Source organism: Mesocricetus auratus, unplaced genomic scaffold (genome assembly GCF_017639785.1).
Source record: "Mesocricetus auratus isolate SY011 unplaced genomic scaffold, BCM_Maur_2.0 Super-Scaffold_100003, whole genome shotgun sequence".
NCBI lineage: Eukaryota > Metazoa > Chordata > Mammalia > Rodentia > Cricetidae > Mesocricetus > Mesocricetus auratus.
In genome coordinates, this window is record NW_024429188.1 from 1,161,901 (window position 1) to 1,180,327 (window position 18,427).

Genomic DNA, 18,427 nt, shown 5'->3' on the forward strand with positions numbered 1-18,427 from the left:
CCTTTTTCAAGCTGGATTCTCCTGCAGTTACTCAGTCTCAGACACCTCCATTTAGTTGCTCAAGCGGAGAACTCGGCTTTTATGGAATTCAGGTTGGGCACACCTCATTAAGAACTCCTTTTGGCTCTAAGAAACTAGCCAGAATCCTTTTTTAAAATTTTTTTCTGGCCTAAAATCCCAACATCTAATTTATTATAAATGCCTACATTTCATTTCCTCATATTTCCAGTCCATTTTCTAGCGGCAATCATTTTTTGCAAGTATAATATCAGTTCTCAGCCAAGAAACTCTCTAGTGGTTTCTCACTGGAATGGACATAAATTCCTCAGTCACCTAAAGAACCTACTTTTAATTTTTATCATGTATGTTTATGGACACACACTATGGTACACACACGGAGGTCAGAGGACAACTTTGTAGAGTCAGTTTGCTCCCTGTCCTTTCACATGGCATCCAGGGATTGAACTCAGGTTGCCAGGCTTATTGGGTAAGTGCTTTTATGTGCCAGGCCATCTTGTTTGCCCCCAATTTAAAAACAAACTCTCCATACCACCTCTATTTCTCACTACACTTGGCTGCTACTCCTGTAACCAAACCAGACCTTATATTTATTTCTTCAGCCTGGACAATGTTCCCCTAAAGCACATGGCTCATTAATTTTATTCATGTCTTTGTTCAAAGATCATTTCATCATGGGAGGTAACATTATCTCTGCTTTGCCTAACAAAATGAACCCGTTATTAGTTTCTGTCAACTTCAATGAACCATAAGGTGTACAAATACAGCATGTCCATGACCCTGGTTTTGTATTAAAATAACATTTGAATTGGTACACCGAATAAAGGGGATTGGCTCTCTAATGTGGGTGAGCCTCATCCAATGAAGATGAACAGAAAATAAGGCATGATCCTGGCAGCAAGAGACTGCCTGACTGACTTGGAAAATAAAAACAATCCAGAAAAATTGATTATCAGGATTTTAACAGTTGTCAGAAAAATTGGGCCTGAATCATATCTCAGGCCCTTGGAGGAAACATAACATCCTTGGCTGCATGGAAGTAGGACCCCTCAACCTTATGTGATGACTGATAAAGAAGGATGTTTCCGTTCCTCGCTTGTAGGACATAAGCTGTGGTGGTTTGAATGAGAATGGTCCTTATAGGCTCATAGGCTTGAATATTTGGTCCCCAGTTGGTGGAATTGTTTGGGAAAGGCGAGGAGGAGCTTTGAGGCTTCACAAGTCCCTGTTCACTCCACCCCCATACCCTCTGCTTCCTGGCATCTAATAAAAACATGAGCTCTCAGGCCCTGCTCCAATAAACATGTCTGTTGTTTGCTGCCCATGCTGTCTCGCCATGATAGTCTGTAGCCTTCTAAAGCCATAAGGTAAAGTAAATGCTTCCTTCGGTAAGTTGCCTTGGTCATGGTATTTTATCACAACAATGGAAAAGTAACTAATAAACAACTCAAACAGGTCTATCAGTTACCTGGACAGCACAAAGTCCCTCAGAAATAGCTTCTTAATAGATCCCTTAATAGCTTCTTAATAGATCCCTTAGATAATAATATTCAGCCTGCCTAAACTGCATATCAAGGCTCTGGTCTTCTTGGCCATTGTAGTGTCATCTGAATTCTTTTGATAGAGATCACAGGACCAGGGAGATCAAGATCCTAGTGACATGTGAACTCAGACTGAGACATGACTGGCTGGCTGCTCAATGTGTCTCCTGCTTACCAACTACAGACACCTGGGACTTCTCAGACCTCCATGACATAAGAACCCCTTTTATTACACACACACACACACACACACACACACACACACACACACACACACACACACCCTGTACCTCTTTTCTCTTGAGAAAGCAAGACATGTTTTCATGTATTGCTTTAACAGATTACCAGGAATTTGGTAGCTTGAAAATAATAGAAATGTATTACAGTTCTGGAGGTCAGAAGGATGTGTTTCACAGGGTTGAACTCCAGGTGTTAATGGGGGTATTTCCTTAAGGCAGCTGGGGAGAAGACACTTCATCCCCTAGTGGCTCCACAATATTGAGTTATGGCTAATTGCTTCCATTTTATAGTCCACAACAGTGATTTTAGTCTTTCTTCAGTCACTTTTTTTTTTGGTTTTACGAGACAGGGTTTCTCTGTATTGTTTTGGAGGCTGTCGGTCCAGCCCGGCCTCGAACTCACAGAGATCTACCTGCCTCTGCCTCCCGAGTGCTGGGATTAAAGGCGTGCGCCACCACCGCCTGGCTCTTCAGTCACTCTTGATACTGATTGTTCTGCCTTCCTTGTACAAATTTAAAGGGCCCTTTTATGCTGTGCCACATGGATCATGTTAAGAAAATCTTACCTCTTTAAGGACAGCTGATCAGTAGCTTGAATTATGTGTGTAACTTTAATTTCTCCTTGTTGACGAATCCAAGGAATACGGAGCTGGTAACTATTGTGCCTAGCTCAATGCCTTCCTCCAACACTTTTAACTTTCTTCATAGTACTCTTGTCTCCTCATATACATAATTGGTTACTGTCCATCTCCCGTATTTAAATATAACAGTCCATGAGCTCAAGGAGTTCGTTTCATTCATTCCTGTGTCTCAGGCTCTTAAGATATTTTTTGAGCCATAATAGATTGTGGACTTCTGACTAAAATAATAAGGTCTGTGACTTTGTTAGTGAGGAAGTAGTATTCATGCTTTAAAGAGAAGCCAGGAATTTAAGTACAAAATCATAACCTTTGTTTTGCAAAGCACTGTTTTTCGAGATCTAAAACAGTTACACATTGTGTGCCCCCTCTTTTAAAAGGGCTATAATCCTCCACAGTAGCAGTGAAGGGAAAACTTAACTATTGCAAAATTGCTTAGGTGTGACTGAAATCCTTGAAGCTCTAAAATTTTTCCTTTTGGTTTCCTGTTTTGCATGGAAGTTTCTGTTTTCTTTTGTTTCTTTCTTTCTCTTTTTTTTTTTTTTTTGGTTTTTCAAGACAGGATTTCTCTGTGTAACAGCCCTGGCTGTCCTGGAACTCAATTTGTAGACCAGGCTGGTCTCGAACTCATGAAGATCCGCTTGTCTCTGCCTCCCGAGTGCTGAGATAAAAGGTGTGCGCCACAACCACCTGGCATGTGGGAGTTTTTTAATCCATGCAGTCAAGCCCCAGGAAAAATGGAGTGAGGTGGATTTGCAAGGGTTTGCTTTACTATTTTTACAGAATACAGAGTCTAATAGACATGTTACATACATGAGGATATAACTCATACTTTCCATCATTAAGTTGTAGTGAAGTTCAGGAAGGCTATATAACTTCAGGTATGTGAATAGTTGTGGATTAGACTACTAGAGTTCAAACCTTGGCTTCTCCAATAGTATAAGACTGTGCTTAAGTTTCTTAGCTTCTTAAACAGTTTTCTAACTTGCAAAATGGCAACAGTCATAAGAGTACTTATCTCATAGGGTGATCATGAAGATTAAAATGAGACAATCTTTATAACATACAACTTCAGATTCAAGTACTTAAGTAGTACTGTTTCTCGTTTGGCAACCTGGCTGACCACACTCACCTTAGGCTAATGAGTTTTCATTTGCAATGTATTATCTATGACATAAAAGCTTCCAACTCACTGTTTTTTTTAATCTAAAACAGTGCTGTTTGATCTCAAACTTGATGATCATTTTGAGGAGCAGTGATTTAAAACATTTTGTCTTAGCATCAAATCTAATGTTTTGTCACAACTGTTCCCACATCTACATTTCTTCTTTTCCCTAAAGCAAAATATAGTCCCTAGATGAGTAGGCCCAGCTTCAGCACCATTTGCAAACCTATTAGAACTGTAGTTTTTTTTTGAGACAGGGCTCTTCTGTATAACAGAGCCCTGGTTGTCCTGGAACTCTCTTAGTAGACCAGGCTGGCCTCAACTTCAAGATCCCCCAGCCTCTGCCTCCCAACTGCTGGGATTAAAGGCTTGCACCACCATGCCCAGTTAGAACTGTAGATTCATGAGGCCCATCCAAGACTTATTGAATGAACTTTCAAGGTGGGTCTGAGACAGCAATCTATGTTTTGAAATTTTTATTTTAGACTTATTTTATGTGAATGAGTGTTTTGCCTGCATGTGTGTATATGTACCACATGCGTGCTTGGTGACTGCAGAGGTCAAGAAAGGGGTGCTGGATCCCCTTGCACTTGATTTATGGATGGTTGCAAATCATCACATGGGTACTGGAACCAACAGGTGCTCTTAACTCCTGAGCCACAAATGCTTTTTAACAAGCTATCTCTAAGTGATTATGATATATGCTAAAGTTTGAGAACAACTATCCCATCCTACTCACATGATAGTATAAAAAGCATCACTTCATAGTGTCAGTTTCACATCTCTATTTTTTAAAATTTTATCCACCTATTTCTAAATACATGTTTTCATTGTCTACCTACTTAAAGAAACCTGTCAAATATTTCCTTCAAAATTCCATCCTAAACACTAAAGATAAGAACAGTTCAAACCATGACTTTCATTAGTTATAGAACAGAACTCTATTCATTTGGTATTTTCATTTTTCCTACATGCTAATAGGATAAAGAATCTAGAAGATACACCTGAAAATAATCCCCATGAAGTTCTTTTGAGTCTATGCAACATAGGCTACTGAAAAACATACTATTTGCTACTTAATAAAAACTACTTATTTCCCAACTGGGGATAATAAATTAAGATGGGGAAGGCTGATGCTGGAAGACGTTTCTTTCTTTTCACTTTTTAAAAAAGATTTATTTTAAATACTGTGTACAGTATTCTGTCTGCATGTGTGTCCACAGGCCAGAAGAGGGCACCAGATCTCATTATAGATGGCTGTGAGCCACCATGTGGTTGCTGGGAATTGAACTCAGGACCTCTGGAAGAACAGTCAGTGCTTTTTACCTATGAGCCATCTCTCCAGGCCCCTCTTTTCACTTTTTAAGATCGGATTTCTCTATGTAGCCCAAAGGCATACCACAGCACATCTTGCACTGGACGACATTTTATTCCATCAAGTACAGGAGCAATGAGATGAGTCCATGGGGCTGTGTATTTCCTAAATGTGTGTCGATGTATTTTGTTGTCATGTTAATGAAACTTAAAAGGTTACAGGGTATAGTAATTCTAGTTAATATTTTATGGTGCATTTGGTGTCACGGAACATATAGATAATAGTAACCACTGCTGGACCTTACTTTCCATCAAGATTTTATTCATTCATTCTCTAATTACTTCTTTGAACTTTTTAATTTTTAAAAATTTTTATTTATTCAGTGTGTCTCTCTGTATATGCATTTATACACGTGGGCATGCATGTAGAGATCACAAGAGAACTTGCAGGAATCTGTCTTCACCTTCCACCATATACTTTTTGGAAAAGGACTTCAGCTCACCTGGCCTGGCAGTCAGGGCTTTTACTCACTGAGCTATCTTACCAGTACTGGAGACTTTCAATCCAGATCAGGCCTGGATTACTAATATACTTTCTCGAACTGCTGCCAGTCCATACAGAATAGACAAGTTACTTTTTAAACATTGATTTCATATAATTGTTCTGCTCAGTAGCTTCTTGTGTTTTCCTTTTAACTAACAAATTCAGACATCACAGATATCAGACATTTGAAGTTGTTCCGGGGCTAAAATCTGGCTCCATTCTTCAGCTAACTTTACTTATACTATTTTCCAGTAAGCAAGTTCTCTTCTCTAGAATAAATGAAACTTTTAACCCTTAGTGCAAAGTTCAAGATATAAGAAAAAGAAACACACACACTGAAATCCCTAACAGCAAACATTTATTTACAATCAAAGTTAAGGAATACATATATATGTGTGTGTATGTATACACATATATACACATATATACATACACACACATATATATGTATTTTGAGACAAGATCTTGATTTATATTCCTGGCTGGCCTGGACTTCCCTATGCAGACAGGCTGGCCTCAAACTTGCAGCAATCCTCTTGCCTCTGCTTCCCAAATGCTAGGATTATAAGCATGAGCTACCATGCCTAGCTGAGTTACGGAATATTTTTAGTTCATGCTGAGAAAACAGTAATACTTCAAACCTACAAGTATATATTTGATAATGAATACAAGAGGATGCTGGGAAGGACTTTGGCATACACAACTACTGGAAGCAGGTTATTAGAACACAAACACTATTAGAATCATGTTATCAGAACACTTACATATATCACCTACGTATACGTTACACCAACTTCATGGACACCCGGTCTTGTAACTCCTCACTGGCTATTTGAATAAATAGCATTCAAAGTTAAACGGTAAGACTGGGGAGTAGAGAAGAAATACAGAAGTGGTAAGCATCACAGCATTTTAGAGTCTACATATACGAATACAACAATAAAGAAACAGTGTTTCCATTTTTTGCGTGAAACAATATTCGGCAATGTTTAGCGCATGAGAAGACACTGTTTTGGTCCATCCACTCTCTCCAGCTTTTCAAAGTGTTTCCTGGCATTGCGGATGTTGATCAGAGTAGCTGCAGAAGCTGAGGGTGGGGGTGGGGAGACACCCAACAGAGTAAGAAGAGCAGTCAAAGGAATGTCTCTCTAGCAAAAGCAAATAAATTAAAAGATCCAAATCCTTCAGTGTATGCCAGAGAATATACAGGAGCAGGAAGCCTCAAGTTATCAAGGTTTGATATTTCTGAAGCAAATTTACACATATGCTAAACATAAAATTTCACAGTCTTTTGGTTTGAGACTACTAGAACAAACCTCAATATCTTTTGTTACCTTTAAATATTAACCTCAAGTAGTTAAAACCAGAAGACAGATAATTTAAACACATGGGAATATTCTAGAAGCACTGTGAGAATCTTTAGTCTAATAGGTTGTAGCAGATATGGCTTTCATGGTATAGAAATAACAAATATTACCCCTTATTGCTCAGAACAGAAATATGCAGCTTTAGAACATGTAGTAATCTATGACATGGTTCAGCTTTTAGTAACTTAGAGGTTACATGGCAAGTTTCTTAAAAGTTCAAGGATCTGGGTTCTCTTTTCTTTAAAAATCCTCAATTTAGTAACCTGCTGTGGTAGTTTGAATGTATTTGGCCCCCATAAGCTCATAGGGAGTAGCACTATTAGGAGTGTGGCTTTGTTGGAGTAGGTATGGCATTGTTGGAGCAACCGTGTCATTGTGGCAGAGGTTTCTTATGTTTGAGATACTACTGCCTAGTGTTAGACAACTTCCTGCTGTCTTCTGGTCAAGATGTAGCCAGTTCCATGTCTGCCTGCATACTGCCATGCTCCCTTTCATGATGATAATAGATCGAACCTCTGAAACTGTTAGCCACCACCTCAATTAAATGATTTCTTTGTAAGAGTTGCCATGGTTATGGTGTCTCTTAACAGCAATAGAAACCCCAAAGTAAGACAGAAGTTGGTACCAGAGACTGGGGTATTGTGATAGGCCTGACCATGTTTTTGTTTGGAGTAATATGGACTTTGGTATTTTGGGTTAGGAAAGCAGTCAGGCACTTTAAGCACTGCTTAATGGGCTATACTAGTAGGAGCATAGAAGACAATTGTGTTGATAATGATTTGAAATGTCAGGGGCTAGCTCAAGAGGTTTCATAGAAGAATTTTAGTATGCTGCCTACAAATCATTCTTGTGATATTTTAGTGCCTTTTGCCCTTGTTCGAAGAGTCCGCCTGAAGTTAAAGCAAAGAGTTTTGGGTTAATTCTGTTGGCAGAAGAAATCCCAAAACAATTAAGTATAGACTTGGTCGTGTAGATATTTGTGGTGGTAACTCTAATGAAGATATATAATGAAAGGAGCAACCTGAGCAAGGAAAAATATTTGAGGAAAAAGGGGGCACCAAAAAGTGGAATGGAGCTAAATCCTCTGTTCAAGGAGATAAATGGATTAAAGGGAGTGGTGACCTCAGGGCAAGATCCCACCCAGCCTGTGGAAAGCAATTTTAAAAAAGTTTACAGCTGGGTGTGGTGGTACACTCCTTTAATTCCAGCACTGGGAAGGCAGAAGTTGGCAGATCTCTGAGTTTGAGGCCAGCTTGGTCTAAAGATCAAGTTCAAGGACAGCCAAGCTTAGGCAGTAAAGGAAAACAGAAAGCTGATGAAGATGTAATTAAACAAGGGGGCCATGTTCCAGCCCCAGTAAGCAACAAAACTTGGCAGCTTTGGCCACATGGTTCTGGCTTTAGAGTTAAGGATAGAAGAAACCAATTATAGAAGTTCCTCCATGCCTACCTACGACAGTCACTGAGACCAGGCATGTGTCAGAGGTGTCCCTAAATGGAGGCCTAATAGAGAGGCCATTATGTGAAGCCATTATGTGAAGCCGTGAAGTTGCAGCCTGGGATACCTGCCAAAGAGAGCTGCTAACAGGAAGTGGAAACAGCCCAACAGTCAACAAAGCTGAATGGAATCAGAGATGTGGAGAGCATTTTGACATCAGACATGGAGACGAAGAGTTTGTAGTTTGCCCAGCTGGTTTTCGGTCTTGCTTTGGTCCAGCATTTCCTCATTATGCTCCCTTCCCTATATTTCGGAATCATAATGTATATCCTTTACCGTTATATGATGGAAGTATGTGATCTGCTTTTTGATTTGATTTTACATGAGATTATAGTTAGGAGATGACATGAATCTTAGAAGAGACTTTGTATTACATGAATCTCAGAAGAGACTTTGTACTTTTAAACATTGTTGAGACTGTGATAGACTATGAGGACTTTTGAAGTTGGATTAAATGCATTTTGCACTATGATACTGTTAAAGGTTTATGGGGGCCAGGGAGTGAAATGTGGTAGTTCGAATGTATTTGGCCCCCATAAGCTCATAGATTGTGTTACTATTAGGTGATGCAGCTTTGTTGGAGTGGTTATGTGTCATAGGGGAGGAGGGACTTTGAGGTTTCCTATGCTCAGGATACAGCCCAGTGAGTTAGACAACTTCCTTCTGTCTTCTGGTCAAGATGTAGCCAGCTCCATGTCTATCTGCACACTGCCATGCTCCTCCCCTTCATGATGATAATGGACTGAACTAAAACTGTAAGCCACCACCACAAATAAACGTTTTCTTTGTAAGAGTTGCCATGGTCATGGTGTCTCTTCACAGCAATAGAAACTCTAAGGCACCTGCTTTCTCAAGTTCTCATGAAGAAAAATACAGTATTTGAGAAAAATTATTCCAGCTCTAAAATATAAGCCTATTAAATAAAATTATAACACCATTACTACTACCACTACTACTAATTTCTTTAACTGTAGCTTTATATACATATATTATACATTATATATGTATAGTAGTTAAGATTTACTAAGCTTATCATTTTAGTGTACAGTTCAGTGAGAGTAAGTACCTTCATGTTATTATACAACCACCTTCATTACAACATAATTTTAAATATCTAATAAAGTACTACTTCTTCAGCCTTTGCTTAAAAATTATGAGACTTTGAAACTATGTCAGCCAAGTTTAAACTTACGAATGGATGGATCAGACATCACGACCATGACGTAAGTGTTGGATGTGAATATGTCAATGAAAGCAGCAAAGTTAGAGTTCCTCACTTCCATACTCTGGAAAGAGGCAGCCAGCTTGCTATGGGAGAAAGGAAAATGGTGGTTAAAGACTAAAATAAGTTCTTCTTTATTATATTAGAAAATTTTATAGTACTTTATCTCAATTCACCACTTTTTAAGTTTCCAAAGAAACTGTACTGATGACCTTAACATGCTTAGAGGGTAAATGGACGGGGAAGTAGGATATGGATTGATATAGAGTAAGAATTGAAAATGGGCTTAAATCTAGATTTTCTAATAGTTCTTATAATTAGCATACAAAGCAATATGTTTCATTATGCCATTTTATAAACACATTCTCTCTCTCACTTTGTTACTTGCGGCCCCCATTCTCCTCAATCCCTCTCCCCTCACTACTGCTAGTTTCCTTACTGCCCCCAAATTGGGCACCTGTTTTCATTTCACATGCATCATATTTCCCTCCCTTCTCTCTAATCAAACTTAAGATACATTCCTATTCTCTCATGGTCCTGTTTCTTATTTTTATGACCTGCATACAAAGATACAAATTTAAATCTAGATTCCTCATATGAGAGAAAACATGGTATTTGTTTGAGTAGCCTATTTCATTTAATATAGTATTACCAGTTCCATTTATTTTCCAACAAATGTCATAATTTTCCTTTCCCTTATGATGAATAATATTCCATACTGCATATGCAAAAAATTTTCTTTATCCATGAATCTCTTGATGGGTACCTAAAGCTAGATCTATTTTGAAGATGCTGTTAATAGATCAGCAATAGCATGGGTCGGCAAGTATCTCTGTAGATATAGAGTCCTTTGAGTATATGCCAGGATTATTTTAGCTGAGTCATATAGTAGCTCTACTTTTAGTTTTTTGTTAAATTTACATGCTGGCTTCAAGGTGGCTGCACAAGTTTACACCTTATGCAGTATACTAGGACTCAGTCCTCCTTCTAATGTGCTTCAGAATTTGTTATCTTTGTTTCTGTAAGAAAGCCAGACTGACAGGGCTGAAATATGATATTGAGGAAGTTTTAACTAGCATTTCCCCTCATGGATAAGGATGTTGAACACTTATACAAACAATTATTGGCCATAAACTTTTTTCTGACAACTATCTAATTTGCCATTTATTGATTAGAAAACTTTTATTTATTATGTATATAGTGTTCTGTCTGTATGTATGTCCACAGGCCAGAAGAGGGCACCAGATCTCATTACAAATGGTTGTGAGCCGCCATGTGGTTGCTGGGAATTGAACTCAGGACCCCTGGAAGAGCAGTCAGTGCTCTTAACCTCTAAGCCATCTCTCTAGCCCCGGAAGACTTTTTTTAACTTTTAAAGTTCTTAATAGAGTCTAGGTATTCATAATCTAATCTGACAGATTTTGTAAAGATTTTTCAATCTGATGTTTGTTTTCTTTGTTATGTAGAAGCTTTTTAATTTCATGTAATTCCACTTGACAATTCTTGGATTTCTTGAGCACCTGAAGTTGTTTAGAGAAAGTCCTTTCCTATGTCTTGAAGTATTTTGCATACATTTTTATCTAGCTGTTTTAGAGCTTCAGGTCTTAGAATAACGTCTTGGATCAATTTTTTGCAGGGCAGGAGATAGGGGTCTAGTTTCATTCCTCTACATGTGAATATCCAGATGGTTTTTCCCAGAACCAATTATGGAATAGTCAATCTTCTTTTCCTAGCGTGTATTTCTGACATCTTTGCCAAAGTTAGGGCCTGTGGTAATAGTATGGATTTATTTCTGGATTGTCTATATTATTCTGTTGATCTACACATCACCTTTGCTTATGTGTGTGTATTACTAAAAATAAAAATTCAACCTGCTTAATTTATATGATGACTACTCCTTTTCAATGTTTATTTAGTATCTTGTTAATCTGTTTAATATGTTGATTAAAGAATTATCCAGTTGAAGATATTATTTGCAAATAGAGATAATTCTATTTCTTTCTTTCCTACATTCCTTTAATTTCTTTCTTTTGTTACTCTGGTTTTGAGGATTATATTGAATACAATGGAGGGGGTAGGAATTTTCTAATTCCTCATTTTAGAGGAAATCCTTCAATTTTTCCTCATTTCGTATAATGTTGGCTACAGGTTTGAGATGCATAGCCTTTATTATGTTGAGATACCTTTTTTCTCTCTGTTTTTTGAGACAGGGTTTTTCTGTGCAACAGTCCTGCCTGTTCTGGGACTCACTCTGTAGACCAGGCTGGCCTCAAAACTCAGATATCCATCAGCTTTTGCCTCTCAAGTGCTGGGATTAAAGGCATGCACTATAACCACTTGGCAAGACACATTACTTTTATTTCTAGTTTTTTTCAGGTTTTATCATGGGAAGTTGCTAAACTTTGTCAAAAGTTGTTCCTGCATCTACTATATAATTATGTGAGTTCTGTCCCTGTGTTCATTGATATACTATATTATACTTATTAACAAACATTGAACCAACCATCTATGGGACAAAAGCAACTTGGTCATGGTATATAATCTTAGTGTGTTCTATAATTTACTTTTCAAGTACTCTGTTGACAGTTTTTGCATCTATGTTCATCAGGAAAATTGGTCTAGGTTATTTTTGGTGTATCCTTATCAGATTATGGTAATAGCATAATTTTTTTTGGTTTTTCGAGACAGGGTTTCTCTGTGGCTTTGGAGTCTGTCCAGGAACTAGCTCTTGTAGACCAGGCTGGTCTGGAACTCACAGAGATCCGTCTGCCTCTGCCTCCTGAGTGCTGGGTGATATTCCTTCCCTTTCTGTCTAAGACTGTTGAGAAGTATTAGATTTAGTTGTTTTTTAAGTGTTTGATGATAATTATCAGTAAATCCATTTGGTACTATTCCTCTTTGTCAAGAGATTTTTTTAAAGAGTCTTTTATTTATTGTGAATACAGTGTTCTGCCTGCATTTATCCCTGAAGGCCAGAAGAGGGCACCAGATCTCATTACAGATGGTTGTGAGCCATCATGTGGTTGCTGGGAATTAAACTCAGGACCTATGGAAGAGCAACCAGCCCCGTGGAGAGATGTTTAATTAGTGCTTCAATCTAACTACATGATATAGGTCTGAAGTATTTTTACCTTTTTATTTAATTTAAAGTAGGTTATAAGTATTTAGGAATTTATCCATGTCTTCCAGATTTTTCAGGGTTTTATATTTGAGTAGAAGTATTCAATGTGTTCCCTAATCTCCTGGATTTCATTAGAATACGTTGCAACATCCAATTTACATCCCTGATTCCATTAATTTAATGTTTTCTCTTCTTCTTTTGTTTAGTTTAGCTACTGGTTCACCAATCATGTTTAGTCTTTAGAAGGAAGCATCTTCTTGTCCGATTTTATGTATTTGTCCTTCAGTCTCCATTTTATTAACTTCTGTCCTGATTCATATTATTTGTTGCCCCCTACTGCTTTAAGGTTTGGCTTGTTCTTGTTTTTTTCTAAGACCTCAAGGTGCATCATTGCTATCCGAGATGTCTCTGATGTTTAATGTAAACACTCATTGCTTATAAATTTTTCTCTTAGAACTGCTTTAGCTGCATACCACAGAATATGGTAAATTGCACAATCAATTTCACTTGATTTTAGGAATTTTTAAACTTCCTCTTTGATTTAGTCTATCACTCATTGTTTATTTAAGCATGCTATTTTTCTACAATTTTTTGTTTCTGTTGTTGTTCTAGCTTTAGTCCCACTATAATCTGACAAAATAAAAAGAATTATTTTAATTCTTTTGTTAAGGTTTATTTGGTAGCTTATGTGATCAAATTCAAAGACTGTCCCATGAACTGCTGAATAGAATGTGTATTCCATGGATGTCAGATGGAATATTCTACAAAATCCATTTAATCTAGCCTTTAGTATGATATAGCTCTAACATTTCTTTGCTAATTTTCACTTCAGATGACCTATGTAAATAAGAGTATTAAAATTGGCAGTATCAGGATCTGTAAGGAGTTATTTTATGTATCCGTAAGCCTACTGTGTGGGTGTGTTCACAGGTACGTAAAATGTATGATGGTAAATAGAGGTAGGGGGAGGGGACTCTCTTTGAGTTTTGGTTTTGATCTGGAGAGCAGCCGTGACCTTTGGTTCTCGGATTTCTTAGTGTGCAAGTAAGTGATTTCTCTTTCAATAAATATCCTAGGATATCCTCTTTTGTGTAGTTCAATATTTCTGCATTAAGGATCCATCTGAGTTTTCATGCTTATATATTTGTTTTATGAAATTTGGTGTCATAACACTTGGTGCACATACATTTACAACTTATAAATTCTTAAAAAGTTGTTCCTTATATTACTATGTAGTACCCAATTTATCTCTTCTGACTAATTTTCATTTGAAGTATATTTTATCAGGCATTAGAATAGCTGTGCTAGCTTATTTTATGCTTCCATTTGCTTGAGGAGTTGACTTCCATTCTTTAGCTATGTATCCATAGATTTCTTTGCCAGTGAAGTGAGTTTATTGTATGCAGCAGTTAAATGAGGAACTGAGGACACTTGCATTTAAGGCTTACTATTTCCTATGGGCTATTTTATTGTGTTAAATAAAAATTCAGCTCTCTTTTCTGAATTTTTTTCCTCATGCAGTTTAGTCTTACCTATGATCTCATGATTGAGACTGTCTTTCTGCTGTGTGTAGTATTCTTTCTCATGATAGGTGATACCACCCCAGTACCAAAACAATGGTTTGACAGAAGTCCTGATGTCAATATGCTAGAAAAGACCCTGTGTACTTCACTTATGTCCCTAAGGTTCTAGACAGAGGGACTAAGGTACTGTGGTGAAATATATCTTCGTCGTTTATGGCTAAGGTTATTAATAATTAAAAAGGAAAAAGAGGAAAGGGTATGGAAAAGGGAAAGGAAAGAATATAATAAAAGCAAAGTACAGGGCTACAGGTATGAGAAACAATAGAGCAAACAAAAAATAGGTGCAGAAAAAGTAAAGAGTAATAAGAGCTTATTCTAAGATACAAATTAAAACAAAACTATTAAACAATTAAAAAATAACTAAAATGAGACAATTATTGCAATGTTAGTATTTCTTCCTTAGGGATGAATATAGTTCCTCTCCACTTTGGCTGTCTCCTTTAGCTGTTTCTGTAGGTAATGAGACAGCTGTTAGTCTCTTTAATTTAACCACCTTAGATGGGTATGTCTTCCCTGTTGCAAGGTGTCTCTGTGTTGTACTACTTTCTCGGCTCACCAGTCTGAAACAATCCATCCGTTGGACACTGTCTTCTCTTAGATTATTGACAATCAGTTTCCATGAGGAGCTTTTGAGTCAGAGGCTCTGGGGGAATGTGGAAGGAGGGTCTAGACTTGTATTTACTTCTGTCATAGGATGTTGTCTTCGAACCCAGACCACTGCGGTTTATTTGCTAATGATCCATACATAATTCCTTTGTGTTACCAAGTTGTTCCTTGTGCAACAATGCTAATGGTAGTGCTTTCCATTTATTCTTCAGGCTTGTCACAGGGGCTCTTGCTCCATATTCCCTTGTTGCATTTCTATCCTGGTATCCCTTGATAATCTGAATGCTCATGATAGATCCAGCTCCTAGCTGTGTCTCTATAGCTTGTCTATCTCCAGATAACTGTTCCTATGACACCCATGCTCAGGATGGGACAGCTTCTCCCTGGTATTATCAGTGCCTGTGAGCCCAGTGGAGGCAGTGTGGTAAACACCTGTCAAGTTGTTCCAATATCAACTCAGCTTCTTTTCTATACCTCTCATTTCTCCCATGCCAACACTTTTCAGCTATTCTACTGTATGTTGCTGATGGTCTTACACTCTTTCCTTCTTAGTGACAGTGTTTCCTTTTTAAAAATCCAGGCTTTTCTCCTTCACCAGGTCACAAGTTCCCCCTTCCTTTTCAAAACCTTTCTTAATAATATTCTATTTTGATTACTTAAATGGTATCAAACATCTCAAAAGGATACTTGATTTGAGGGTTTTTTGTTTCATTTCTTCGAGACAGGGTTTCTCTGTGTAGCCCTAGCTATCCTGGAACTCACTCTGTAGACCAGGCTGGCCTCAAACTCAGAGATCTACCTGCCTCTGCCTCCTGAGTGCTGGGATTAAAGATGTGTGCCACCACCACTGATGAGTAGTTTTTATATGCTTCTGTACCAGTTTGGCTCACATAATCCATGGATTTTAATTATTTTTTCTTTAAAATTCCTGAATTTAGTAACTTACTCTTTAACATAATATCCTTGCTCAATTACTTTTCATGTTCAAAATGTAAGATTATTATGCTTATAATATTAAGACAATGGACTGCACCTCAGTCACTTGTGGGCTCTCTTAGAACTCACCTTTTTATCTGACTAAACAAACTACTGCAAGCATAAATGTACATTCAACTACTTTCTTTAAATTTCAAGAATGATGATGTTACGCAGAAATTAAGTTACCATTTAGAAAGTCTCTTACCTACAGCTCAGCTTGAACTGCTTTATAATGTTGCTGATTTTCTCAAATCTGTGCGAGTCCCGCTGTTCTTTACACTGATAATGAGAAATGACCTGGAAAGAGGGATGTTATCCTTTGAATCCATGCAAAAACTCACATCACTGTTACAAAAAAAGACATCTATGAAAGCCTTTGATCATCTTGATTTTAAGAACTAAGATGCAACTTGGCATCCTGTTTCTTGCCTTCTGTCCCATATCCTTGCCAACAATTCCTATATTCATTTAGATAATCTGCACAGGATCATTTGGTTACAACTCTATTAGATGACTTGTATATTCTCTATAAATGGCTTTTGACTTACAGTGGTGAGTAAGCAATACACATTCAGTAGAAACCATATTTTGAATTTTGCCAGGCTTGGAACATACTATACATATATTGTACTTGGAATATATTGTACAATACTCTCTTGTGATACTTAACAGCAATAATGATTCATAAGTCCCAGTTTACGAAGATAAAGTCTCAATTACAAAAGTAAAGAACTGATCATTTCTGGAGTACTTGCATTGCTGAGGTATGGTGCTTGGTAGGTATTCAAGTTAAGAATTTATTAAAGTATACCCTATCCTAGTCAAGGAAAATTTGTTTCAATTACCTTAATTACTAAATTTTATCTTATTAACATTTTACAAGATGGTAAGATGGTCTTTGACTTAAAATTGTACAAATAAATAAAAATATTTCACTGCTCTTGAGTAGTGCCTAACATATAATTTTGAAGATGATGCTGGGCGTTGGTGGCTCATAACTTTAATCCCAGCACTCGGGAGGCAGAAGCAGGTGGATCTCTGTGAGTTCGAGGCCACCCTGGTCTACAGAGGGAGTTCCAGGACAACCTCATAGCAATACAGAAAAATAACCCCAAAAAAACAACAACAAAAAAGATATCTATAACAAACTATCTGTCGGAATCATACTAAAAACCTTTACTAGATGATCCAAAGTACTAACTATAATAAATTAATGTATTTGGGACAAACACCCACACCAGATAAAAATATTTTAATAGCGCCTTCTAATTTTAATAAAACTACAAGTACTCTAAAGTCTGAAAATGAGTTGTAAATTCCTAGCAGAAGAAAATCCACATCATTTACCAGAAGAAAATTTACATGGAAATTCTGACATGATGCTAAATATTTAAAATATAATTCTTGTAACAAAGATAGAACTACACACATATATTCTCTATCCTCCGATGCTAATTACATGCCAAGGTTTATGCCGGCTGCTTACCTTACACTGTCCCATTTTAATGCACACAATAAATCTATGATATAAGCATTATTACTCGGGTTTTGCAGAAGAGAAAAAAAAGCACAGAATAACTAAGATATTTGTCTAAATTCACCTAGCACTGGTAAAGATCAGACACTAAATTCTTCACTGGGAGCTGTTTTTAGAGGGACATTAAATGATCCTATTACCAATTATTTATGCAATGTGTTCTGACAAAGTAGCTTTAATTACTACTTTTTTGTTGTTGTTTTTTCGAGACGGGGTTTCTCTGTATTGTCTTTGCTGTCCTGGTACTCACTCTGAATACAAAGCAGACTCAAAGATCTAGTCTACTGCTATGCCTCCTCAGAATGGGACTAAAGGTGTGTGCTACCACCTCTCAGCAGCTTTTCCCAATACATTTCAAATGTATTCACTGCACTGGAGAAATGCCTTAGGCATGCTTCTTAGTGTCCAGAAGACACAAGTTTGGTTCCACACACTGATGTCAGGCAGTTCATAACTGCCTGTAAATCCAGCTCCAAGAAATCTGAATATCTTCCTCTGGCCTCCACACATCTACCACACAAGTAGCAACACACACACACACACACACACACACACACACACACACACACACACACACACATACAAATAAATATTTAAAAATATGTATAAACAAAATCTGTCAATGTAATCCACCATATAAACAAACTGAAAGAAAATAACCACATTATCATCTAGCTAGATGCTGAAAAAGCCTTCAACAAAATTCAACAGCCCTTCATGATAAAGGTCTTGGAGAGAATAGGGATACAAGGAGCATATCTAAACATAATAAAGTCAACAAACAGTAACCCAACAGCCAACATCAAACTAAATGGAGAGAAACTCAAAGCAATGCCACTGAAATCAGGAACAAGACAAAGCTGTCCAGTTTCTCCATATCTGTTCAACATAGTACTTGAAATTGTAGCTATAGCAATAAGACAACAAAGGGATACAAATTGGAAAAGAAGTCAAAGTGTAACTATTTGCTGATATGATAGTATACATAAGTGATCCCAAAAATTCTACAAGAGAACTCCTACAACTCATAGACACCTTTAGTAATACAGCAAGATAT

At 37.4% G+C, this 18,427-nt stretch overlaps 1 protein-coding gene across 3 annotated transcripts in view; it reads right to left on the minus strand.

Moving 5' to 3' along the window:
* Rragb (Ras related GTP binding B) overlaps nucleotides 1–18,427 on the minus strand; it is a 50,189-nt gene that overhangs the window by 8,683 nt on the left and 23,079 nt on the right. For 2 of the 3 annotated variants that reach the window (XM_040743970.1, XM_040743969.1), the window contains 3 exons: nucleotides 16,039–16,130; nucleotides 9,516–9,631; nucleotides 6,091–6,546 (listed from right to left, as the gene is read on the minus strand). In XM_040743970.1, the coding sequence (XP_040599904.1) occupies nucleotides 6,449–6,546; nucleotides 9,516–9,631; nucleotides 16,039–16,130 (306 nt within the window). In that variant the 3' untranslated portion in view covers nucleotides 6,091–6,448. Of the gene's footprint in view, nucleotides 1–6,090; nucleotides 6,547–9,515; nucleotides 9,632–16,038; nucleotides 16,131–18,427 lie in introns of those variants that run through there. The other variant, XM_040743971.1, reaches the window with a different exon arrangement.